General features: G+C 45.6%; 1 protein-coding gene across 1 annotated transcript; it reads right to left on the reverse strand.

The window, feature by feature from the left end:
- Nucleotides 1-790: 790 nt before the first annotated feature.
- On the reverse strand, nt 791-6,066 carry insc (spindle orientation adaptor protein inscuteable). Its single transcript, XM_022853485.2, has 2 exons — nt 5,724-6,066; nt 791-3,730 (listed from the first exon to the last, which is right to left on the reverse strand). The coding sequence occupies exons 1-2, from the start codon at nt 5,784-5,786 to the stop codon at nt 1,364-1,366; spliced, it is 2,430 nt and encodes an 809-aa protein (XP_022709220.1). The 5' UTR covers nt 5,787-6,066; the 3' UTR covers nt 791-1,363.
- Between the last annotated feature and the right edge of the window lie 5,883 nt (nt 6,067-11,949).

Consider the following 11,949-nt stretch of genomic DNA (forward strand, 5'->3'; position numbering starts at 1 on the left):
GACTACTGCCATTTATCCTTACGGTTAATTGATTCGTTCGGCTAACGACAAAGGGAGTCCTATTGGTGGCCTAAGTACATGTGTTATCGCCGCCCCCTACTGGATCTCTTCATCGGCGTCATTGTTTCACAAGTCGACGCAGCAAACGCACCTGGAGTACGGCGACGTGACTAGAAGTGGTCTGCGCGTTTTTCTTCTAGGTTCAAAACCCATTCATCCTCTTTGCTTGCTATATTTTTAGTGGTGAATTAAAAAGAAACATCTCCTAACGTCGCCATTGTAATCTTTTACAATTTGTTTCACATTGGTAACAGGGCCCTTTCAGAAGACAGATCCCGGTGAGGGTCAACACAATTGCTTCCCACTGGCACTGTGGTAATTTCATACATACTTCGTCAATACGATTCAGGGAAGATAATTTTTTGTCGCAGAATTGTGATCACTATTAGCAAACGTACGTGTCACGTGTGTCACTATATGCTTCTTCATAGTAATATTAGTATAATAATTGCAACAGTTACAATGTTGAGAGACGCTAACTGGAACATGCGCCGGAGTGAGCAGGCAGACACGTAAAAAAAAACAAATAAAATCTAGTTATACCGTTAATTGTAGCCCTTAGAGAAGAGGTCAAATTAACATTAACGGGAATGCAACCGGTGTCCTATACGTAAAGATGTTTTGATTAAATAACAATAATAATAATTAGATTTATTAATTAGATAAATTCCGCAAGATTTACTGATTTTTTTCAGATCTAAGCAAAAGTCAACAGCAGTTCTTCTCTTGACAATATCTATGTAAGACAGAGACAATAAGAAATACGTATAGCTTTAGGATTTCTATATAATTACTTCCGTACATAATTTATTTATTATATTATATATTTTATTTTGCGATAATAAATGCGTTTTCAGTTCTTCTCTATTTGATCGAATAATAAGTTTGCATAGGTATTATTTTTCTGTGTTCGCTTCTGTAACTATATGTACATCTTTGGCTTTCAGCATTATTCTAACATTTAGGTACAACATTTGTACAATATGTTACACTGAGCATCTGTAGCGCTGTGCGTTCGATTCAATGTTTACTCATGAACTAGAGTTGACTTTGACTAGATTGTTTCACTTGAAGATCTCTGGATGAAGGCACCCCGCGGTACGATTTGCGGGGGTTCAACAAAACAGAAACGACGGTAACTGAACATCCAGAAACCTGTACTGTGTTCATCCTCAAAAAGGCTTCGAGGATTTAGAACTCAAAAAAAAAAATCTCATTTAACGTAACTCAGAACTGTTTCCATTGGGGTTGCCTGATACGAGTTCCCTACTAATAATTAGAATATTTTTCATGATACTTTTGTCTATACGTAGGACTCCGTCTTGCTGGAATACATTTGGAAGGTATCCCACAGCTCTTTGCTAACGAGGTCATGCGCTCCAATAGCCTCCATGTCAATGGGACTGCAAACAGCCGCGATCTTACGCAATGCTGCGAGACAGGCAACAAGTACAGAATCGGCGTTATTACGCTCCTTGGGCTCCTTACATAAGGCCACAAGACGGTGAACACCCTGCATCTGGATCACGCGCTCAGCAACCATTGCTGACGTGCAGAGTCGGGCAAGAGCAATGGCAGACTTCTGCTGAATCCGTTCACAAATGTCAACCTCAACCTGTTTTTGTAACATGTTAGGTCGAAGCTGCAAAAGCGACAAAAGCACTGTCAAACCACCGCATTCAACAACGTCGCGATGGCACGCCTTCTCCGAGGCGACGTTTGCAAGGACAGTCGCAACCTGATCCTTGACGAAGACGCTCTGTGCGATCGACTTATGACGACAAGCCATAATGAGGTTTCGGGTTGTGCCGTATTTGTGCAGGTAGGCCACCGCGATGGGATCGAGAAATGAGAGGTTGGCGACGGCCGCTGTCGCTAACAGGAACTCCTCACTATTACCAGCCTTGTTCATGACTTCAGTCAATGATTTAATTAGTTGATCCATGGATTCCTTCATACCGCGCAGGACGGGTGTCTCTGTCCAGGGCGCAGTGATCTGGGTGAGCAGGCCAACGGCTTCGGTTTTCTCCTGCTCACTCGAGTTCTTGTCTTGTAGAATGTCGCGTATAATTAGAACGCCCGCACATTGATCAAACGCACGAGTGGCAGCTGTTTGTGAGCACAGAAGGGTCAACGCGCGCAGGGCTGTAGGCCATATGCAGCGCAGTTCACGTATCTCACAGACACTCAGGAGAGCTTCGACTCCATTGACTCGGGTGATCAGATCACACATCGATGGCGAGTCCTGAGCTAGCGTGCAAAGAGCGGCCGCGGCACGCCGTGAGCAGCCCAAAGCAGCTCGTTTATGTCTCTTATTCTCTTCAATAATTTTGACAATCTTAGCAATTTCCTTAAGAAATAACGAGTTAGCTAGTGTCTGCAAGGTATTCTTCACATCAGCCATCAGTGACTGGATATTCTCGAATTCTGTGAGCGTCTGAGGCTTACTGTTGGGTCGAGAACCGACTTCACGAAGCCTACGCAGTGTTTCGTACATGTGTCGCTCAACCGATCGAGAATAAGGTGACGAATTCTCAATAATACACCGATACTCTAATAGGAAATCATTAACCTCGGTGCTGAGTCCTGGTACAGAGCTGCAGAACTTCACCCATTGACCCTGCTCAAGTCGGCGTGTCACGTGGCCAACAGTAGCTTGAACATTTTCGTGACGGTCTTGCAAGCGCGATATCGCTTCCTGAGCATCACCCACGCCCAGAATCGCCGCCAGAATCGGGTCTTTCGTGAGGCTTTTACTTTGCAAAGCGCTCAGACATTCGGTTTCGACCTGGGTGCGAGTTTGCTTCAACCACTGCTGGACAGATGGAGCGGCATTTAGGTCACTCTGTTCGACGATCCATTGGAGATAGTGAGAAAGTGGGTGTGACTCTTCTAGTTGGACTGCGTTTGACGGCTGTGGTTGCTCAAAGGCGGTCGCATAAATATGCGAATTGTCAGACGTGAAGGTGTCGTCAAAGTTGAGCCTTTTCGTTACCTGCTGCAGGCTCCGACGATGACGCACAGGCACGCGAGGCGTCTCCATGTGGATCGGTGTCACCGGATCGTAGATATGCGACTCGCCAGATGAGTTTAGCTGGACTGGTTTTTGTGGGCTGGGACTGGACTTGCCTCTAAGAGGTAACGATGCAATGGGTACCGAGAGTTCAGTCTCAGTGAACTCCTCTCGACCGCTCACCGAAAACACGTCTTCGGCTGATGCAAACCTCACCATCTTCTTCTTGGTATCGTCGCTCCGTCGAAGGCGTAGAGAGCATCTCCGGATGAGTGATTTGGTCTGATTATGTCGCTTGGGGGTGCTAGTCACCGGGCTCTTTTTGGGCTCCACTACGGGCGTTTTGTGCTTGAGTATTGGACTAGGCAGCTTCTCCGTTTTTGTGGCTGGGCTGGCCACGAACTCGTTGACAGTGTTGGTAGCGACTTGTTTGAACAGCGTTTTGCGGCAGACCTGCTCGATTGACTGAACGAGCCACTCGGCCTCGCTGGACGAGCACGAGAAGGATGACTGTCGGCCGTCTTCGACTTCCGACGCTGATGTAGTCGTCGATCCTGTCGACGACTTACGTGTCAATCTTGTGGCCGAGACACCTTTCGCTGGTTTGTGGTAGTCACTTTCGAATGAACTATTCACACTATTCTTACCACTGGGCACCTGAAAGCACACAAAATAGCAGGAGATATTAATCAAAAACTATTTTCGTGTCACAGGTTTACTGAGTTTGTTACTTCTGCACGGAAATAATCGATTTGCTCACGTACGTCTAGATAGTCACGCTTGGCTATAAAAGAAAGGAAACACAGAATTTCTGCATTCACATTCGAGCGCCCGCAAGGAAGCCAGCACACAATTGAGCAACTGCGCAGTTCGGTCAAAACCTTCGCCCATACTCTCTAAAGCTGAAAATTGAAAACCGAGGGCAAGTAAGGGAGCTTCACAAAGATGACGAAGCTCAGTTTCAGCGACATCCGGTATGCGAATAAACAGCTGGCGCCGGCTTTCCCACTAACCCAATGCTGGGGCAATTCGGTTCGAACTTCACCAGTCACCTATAGAAAAACCAAATCCACAGAGTACACGACACAATCTGGGTTGCACTCTATCTGGCGTCACAAACTAGAGCAATGCAGGGCTTGGCTTCTATTGTCTGTTGCTGCGTCAACTAGTCGATCAAACGGACTAACCGACCAACAACGCGTCTACCGGTCAGAGCTCGAGTGAGCTTCGTTGCGAGCGGAAAGCCGCGACAAACGATCTCCAACGGCTATCGGACTCGAGACCACCGACCCGAGCTTTCTCGCTGGCTAGGTGCAGAGAGAGAGCGGCCGCTGAACTCGATGGGGTAGTCGGGTTCTCGGCTCCCACCCTCTCCCCTAGGTTGGTCCAGGGCCTCACAAGGGAGGAGAGCGTGCTTAGCTCTCTACGCCAAAGTAATACTATGCTTGACTACTATATCAAAGTACTGCGATTTGCTATTACTATGACTACTCATGGGGATATAACCGCTGGCCGGAAAGCGCCTCACATTGCAGTTAGCATAATTATTTATTATTATATTCTTCTAGGTATAATAAGGTTGCAGAAACAGACCGAAGAGCTCACGGGAGCCCATTTCCAAGAACATTAACAGCCGCTGACCACACGCGCAACCATCCATTATAGCATGAATGTTTAGCGTCCATTAACGTTTAGCAACATGCCACAGGTCCTTAGGATTTGCACGTGTCAACATTAAATAGGCGAAATGGTTCATTCCCTAATATTAGGTTCGTAGACCTAATAGTTACGCTAAAGCCTAATTTTATCGTCAGATTTGCATGGTTACGCTCCGTTACGTTGAAGAGTTAGTATAATTCTCTCAGTTCTTTTAGCCGTGATACTGAACGCCGACCGAAGCACCGTGAGAATGGCAGATGTACCCACACAGCTGCGCAAAACCCATACAGAAGTTAATGGGGCACATGGAGCCGGTTATTCCTTGGACTCAAACAACGTACATACAGGCCCGCGTACAGCTACACACTAAACACACGCTACGAACGGACAAAATAAGCAAAAATCGAGGAAAATAGGTAGAAGGCCTCTCTAAAGGACGATAAAACTAGAGGAAACGAAGGTGTAACGGAAGAATTTTACGGGAAAGCTGTGCCTTTACTATTGCCGTTGCCGCCTCATCCAGACAGCCAATGGTCAACGAAGCCGTTCAGCAGACGTCTAGCTGAACTAAAAATATGCAGAAGGTCCAGCTAACGAAATAGTCTATATTCGGATCGCTTTACGACAGAAGCAAAAACTGTTTGGGAACAACTCCCGGGGACCAACCAATATTCGAGGACCCTTAACCAAGAGATGCCTTAATATGACTTTTTTTTTTTTTTCGGTTATGCGAGCGCGCCGACCAGTTCCAGTAACTACTAGCAAAGATTAGTCCGTACAGTCTCGGACCCTCAACCAAGAAGCAACTGTTGATGCCTATAGGAGCGCACAAGGTAATATCGTCTGCGCCAGTATGACGCAAGTATCAGAAAACATTCTACCTAGGCTAAACATCGAAACATATAGGCACGCATACAAATATAGAAATCATCATAGAAAGTTTGTCTTGTATTTGCACCGATGTACATAGACGATAACCTGATGCACTTACCAACTTATTGTGGAAGCTGGCCGACTTGCTAATATTACCGTAAACTCGATCATAGTGAACCATGTTGACAGTGTGGATGTTCCGCTGTCTACCCCACACAGAAGGTAGCGTTAGTGACGGGCTGTCACTAATACGATCGTTTAATCCTTAGCAAGCGAGAGATGATGATCTCTAGTTCAAGTAGTTGTTTTCACTGCCGTTCGGAAGATGATGTTGTACTTGATAAGCACGGCTATTCACGTGTGTACCGCTGAATCATTGGCTGTGCTATAGCACTCCGTCGTTTATTATCATGACTACAATTGCTACTATCGAAATAGTGGTCATCTGGCTATTTTCAACTGCTATCAAGTGGTTCTTGAACTAGAGTTCTGACTTTCTGCTTGAGGATTCTAACTTATATACACCCGTAGAGAGGCCCCAGGGAGAGGGTAGTCCAGCCCTGAACCAGAGTCTCCAGTCGGCGCAGCGCCAGAGTCGCGTCCAGAGCACCAGATGCTACCTGGCCGCTCTTCTCGGCGATTGGCGCTGTACATCGCCACAGGCCGCCGATTCTATCTAACTCTCTATTTATTTCTCGTTCTCTCAGTTTTTCTTCCTTTTCTTGCGTTCATTCTATTCCTGCTTTTTCTATGGTCTCTTTAGATATAGAGAACACCCTCTCCGTCTGTTTCTGTGTACGCTTGGATCGCGTACGAAAAAAAAAATGCAAGTGAGTAAGTAGCTTCGATGGTGGCTGGTGTGGGCCGGGGGTGAACACAGCCCTGCTGGCTCATATCTGTCTGTATACAGTGGTCGGCAATCTATTCAGCCGGTGACGTAGCGCCGGACTCAATACCGAACAACAGATCTGCCGTTGCTCCGCCCTAACTATGGTGACGCGTGCCAGCTCTGAGGGCATAACATAACACCTGGCTACTGTGCCTAACAGCGCCAGCCGACGCTTCAGAGGTCTGCTTGAATGATCAGACGCCGCGAGGTAGCGAATGACGACTTTTACCGGCGGTTAGAAACTATGCTGAGCGACAGACACATGGAGACGACTACGTCGAATCGTTTCTGAGATGCGATACACATGAAAACAGGGAGATGAAGGTAACGACAACTGTTTCTGTTTACGGGAGTTCCGTTGAGGGCTGCTATCAGCAGCGCCACAGTTCAATTGTTCAATAAACAGATAGGTGGGTAGGTCGATCAAAGCAGACGGGTAGATCAGTCAAATGGTCTGTGTATCGGAAGCACAAACCAATAAATAAAAAATAGAAATATACAGAAAGGTGTGTATGTTCGCGTAGTCGTAAAGGTGTAAAAATTCAACTCTATATTGAGCGTCTTTTTTCCTCGTCATTCTTATTTTTCGTAGCTGCTATTCATTACAGTTTGATTTACTCACAACGTTTTTCGAACTACGTTGCAGTATTTCGTGCCACACGACTTGGTCGTAATCACTTAATCTTTATCGCTTTATTAGTATCGCTCTTGAATTTCTGTGATAACAAACCAGCGTAACAAGTGAACCCATACCCTCGTGGACACATATTGCCTGTCTCCGTATGCCCGGTTCAGCTGCCCGAAACATCTTAGTCGATGTATGAACGTACGTTACGTTCAGTGGTTATCGATGCGACCAGGACGCACTCTTACCGTCATCCGAACGCCCTACTCAGTAATATTCAGCATATACTTGAGCAGAGTTCGCGTGCTTTTCCCCGCTCCGTAATGACGGTACCTATCCACTACCCCATTTGCAAGCAGACCTTGTACACTGACGGAATTACGATAAAACTCAATATAGTATTCTGTTTCGCATATTCTCCCTTCGATTCACCAGTCACCACCTACCCGAGCTTCACCATTTATCCAGCCGCTTCTTCTACGCGGAGTTTTTTTTATGTTACTCTACCGATCTGAGCACGATGAGGCATAACATAGAGGGTCACACATAAAAAAAAAGAAAGCGAATCAGACAAGGAAGACCGTTCTCCATGTAGGCTTGTTCCCCATTTTTGCCTATCGATATGCAGACTAGCTGTCTTCCTGTAGGGTTGCTATCAAACAAGCAAACTGGTCTTGTTCCTCCGTCATCGCTGCCGCCCCAGTCGTCTGCACTAGTAGCAGCTCCACTCCCACAAGAACTGCCAGGACAGCAGAGAAAGCTACGAGACCCGGTTAAGAACGATATCAGTTCACCTCTAGTCAGTACCGCCGCACTCGTATCGTCAGCTTGTCGTGGTTGTCTCCGTCTTACGAGACCTTCGTCTAAGAGGAGCAGCTGGCCTAGCGGCTCCCCTCCCTCACCAACCAGCGTGCTCTGTCCTTCTGTATGACGCGTGCCGAGTTTAGGTCGTCTTAAGGTTGTAGTAGTAGTAATAATAGTAGTAGTAGTAGTAGCAGCAGCAGCAGCAGCAATGACAGCTGAAGAAATGGCGGTAGTGGGTTTTAAGTCTCGGTCGAGCGCCGCAGTCGCTCGTAGTATCAGCGGTTCAAGCATATTCTGTGCTTGAGGGTGCACCTCTTACTGGTGCTGCATCGTCTTGGGCTTCTGTCCCTTTCTCGTCGTCTCCTATTAATATCTGCAGCTCAGACTTTGTATGTGTCTTTTCGTTTTCGCTCGTATTCATTCGCGTTTCTCAATGAACCCAGTCGCTTCGACGAGCAGCTGATGTTCCGGCTGATCTGTTTCTTTGGCTGCAACAGCGGCCGAATATCATCGTGATGACCGACTGGTCTGCGTGTGCCTGCCACGCGCCATAAGCCCTACTGTGGCGTATGCAGGCGGTGCGAGCTGAACCTTTCGAAAACTTGAAAACGATCGAACAGCAGAAAATGCAGAAGACGCTAGCGACTGAGTAGCGGCAATGAGTGGGCCAGCTATGTGGCCTCGGAACTGTTGGTGATTGCGTTGCTGATGCCGATAATGTTCGAAAGACAGCAGACGTTTATGAAGCGACCGCAAGCAACTGACACTTTGTCGTTCTTGCTCACCCCGTAGTTGTCGAAGCCGCGCCTGGTGTTAAGGCACAGAAGTACTGATGGCGACAGACACCAGAAATACAGTAAATAACAGTTTTGCTTGAAATGCGCTGTTCTGTTTAACGGCCTTGACTTCATTGAGAGGTAGAAGGATGGTACCCTCACAAACGGCCGGCAGTCACACAGCAGGCCAATAGTTCCTGAAAGGTTAGATACTGCCGCCATGGTTGTTACTACAGCTGGTACTTTAGCTGAACTCTAATGATCAGTCTATTAAAGCATTTGGTGTCAGTCAGCGGCTGTGTCGGTGTAGTACAATATTGTTGAGAGTTCTCGGTTTTTGCGGAATTAAAGCAACCTAAAAAGGAAAAGATAAGGCAAGGAACAGTGTATTGGTTGCACTTCTTATCCACAACAAATACGCACAGCCTTACCCGAACAGTTGGTTGGCTTATTTAGGATACTGAAGGAATTTGCTGTAGATTGCAACTGAGAAACTTAATACTGAAGTGCAGGGTTTCTAATAGTAAAACTTCACCAGCTTTCAATTGTTAAAATTTAGAGGGTTGTTCCACCATCTATTTTCATTAATTTTTAAAATTAGAGGGATACTGTGGTAGAGCTCATCTGGAAACTAGCGGGAGGATGCGCTTGAGGAATTTCTATAATAGTTGAGAATGATAAATTTGCCATGATAAAAAACCGTGCGTATGAATCTCAACGTCCTGTTGGCGTATGGTGATTAGACGACAATCTAGTATACATTGTAGAGAGAACATAATGACGAAAATTATCTTACGTTTTCCAATACTAGCAGATTTCGCCGCACAAGATCACCGCTGTTATCTACTTGTGACTTTGCTGGTAGTAATTTGTTGGTAGGTTGGTTACCTCCGAGGATAATGTAGAATAAGGTAGTTTTTTCTGTTTCCAGTGCTGATTTTAGACTTACTTCTTTAATCAAGAGGTCGCTGGGTAGGATGAAGTATTACTTTTAAATACTTTGCAACAGTTTAAATTAAGTCTCTACACAGCTCCGCAGTCTCCGGATGAGGGGAGCTACATATGAGCGGCTTCCATAGCCACGACCTGCTCTCGATCGTCATGCAACACAACCCTTCGAGTAGACCCAATCGACAGAGTTACGTTCTAGCAGTAAGAAGTACTATAGTACTGCTACAAGCAATTTAGATAAGCAAGAATCAGCATATCTAAAACATGAAATATAAAATATAATAAAGTATAGTTAAACTTAATGGAGCCTAATTATTACCTCTACCGAAAGTCGCACTTTACAGGGGCACTTGACTCTAAGACTGAACAGCCTAAAACGATACGGGGTACTTATATGTAAGGGGTCCTAAAAACAACTTTTCATTCACGCCCCTCAGAATTAATCCGATTCGTTCGCATTTTCATGCTCCGTTCCTTAATGAAGAGTCCCTTTCTATCGGGGGTGGAACTGAGAAGGGGTGATATCGGACTGCGACGGAGAATCAGAACGATAGGACGAAAAGCGACAAGTAACAGCCGAATGAACTTAGCGGTAGGCTGCGAGAATGCTTGGGGCCTCACGCGATGAATTTAGTATGATTTTTCGATAGCGCGGCTTATAAAATGACATGATAAGTAAAGTAAAGAGAGACATGTCTATGCCAGAATGTCGAACGTGTTGAAAGTATACGACAGAGTAATGCCTGATATCAATGCATAAGAGCTACGGCTTCGTTAGTTCGAAGTTAATGTAGTAATTGCTAATACTTTCTGGCTAGTTCAGAGATCAGGTCCCACATTAACTAAATGTTGTCCATTAAATTTTGTGACAATGCATACTGAACCGTGTGGCATATCTACGTTGATGTAACCTACCCTTAGAACAATGCCTGTCTTTAAGTCGGCTTTAAGGCAATGCGATGTAAACCAGCGAATTACACTCACTATATTGTTTCACGTATAGCGTGCGTGTCATTTGTCATGTAAATCAGCGTTTTCAAGAAAATTATGATTGAAACAAGTGTACGCGACGAATTAAACGAATATAGTTATCACATCAGGTACACCGCCTGCAAATCGGGTAATCTTTTTCCTCTCAGGCGGCTGAGCTCTCATACATCGAACATCTAGTGCGCCGATAGTAATCGTCGGCTGTGATTACGTGTCGCAAAACTCGAAAAGATATATCCGTTTAAACCTGAGAGAACAAACCTCGTGGTTTTTTCTAGCTAGATGCCACACGACAAGCTGAGCATTTGGATGTTGGTTTTTAGATAGTTTTATTTATATATGCTAACATACATAATAACATACATAATAATTAGAAATTATAGCATACATAACTTCATAAGGGTGACTGAAGATATGACCCTAGAGGTCATTTAACCCTTGCCAGCGCTGAGTGTCAAACCCCCTCCTGCCAGAAAAGGCCAACGGCCTCAGGCTAATTTCATCCAGCTCAGCATAACACATGTTACAGTCACAAGATGGCCACGCCAAACCGGGTTGTTCCGCGACAGCTGTCCTGTTTAGGACAAAGATGAGACCCTACCTTCCATCATCAATACAGTTACAATAGCGTTAGTGACGCCACAGTTTGGTCGCTCGTATATTTAGGATTCCGGGTGGTTAAGATCGGTAAACCTTGTAAGCTAGCAAACGCGTTTCTTTCCGTATAAACAATGCCACGTAATAGATAATACCATCACTTCACCTAGGCTTTCCGTCTCAGCCCATCAGGGTACGCCACGACCTGCATTATGGCATTGTCAAATTAACTACTTATACCTAATAGTACTTGTAACCCCTTAGAGAGTCCAGAGAGACCGTTCCATGCCAAGGAATGGGTCGGTCTACGTCCCCCTTGCTGACCGCTCACTATGCCGTCAGAGGGAACAACAGTAGCTACTATTCATTTTTCCGCGAAGACGAAATTGCGATGAGTCAGACTTGACCCGTTCTCTATCATCATCGGATAAGCAAGTAGCTCAACTATATTAGGTGACCGTAGAACGAAAGCAGGAATAATAGCTAAGAACAGCTCCCCTAGTAATACCCTTTCTGACCGGCTGGCATCTGGCACGGTACCCTTTTCCGAATCTGTTCAACCATGAAAAATCTTACAGATAGGAGGCGCTTTGTAGACAATAACAGCAACACTAGGCCGAATTATTGAAGTGAGCTACTGACATGCTGTGCTTTATCTTAATCACCATATCAACAGATGACATTTTTCAGAGACGGAACCCCGCATCGTCAC

This window comes from Varroa jacobsoni, unplaced genomic scaffold, assembly GCF_002532875.2.
Source record: "Varroa jacobsoni isolate VJ856 unplaced genomic scaffold, vjacob_1.0 contig01760, whole genome shotgun sequence".
Classification (NCBI taxonomy): domain Eukaryota; kingdom Metazoa; phylum Arthropoda; class Arachnida; order Mesostigmata; family Varroidae; genus Varroa; species Varroa jacobsoni.

Excerpts from the sequence above, each read along its gene's own strand:
- insc (XM_022853485.2), bottom strand. The coding sequence starts at position 5,786 with ATGGTTCACTATGATCGAGTTTACGGTAATATTAGCAAGTCGGCCAGC. Across the intron at positions 3,731-5,723 it reads CCAGCTTCCACAATAAGTTG|GTGCCCAGTGGTAAGAATAG; the intron begins GTAAGTGCATCA and ends GTGTGCTTTCAG.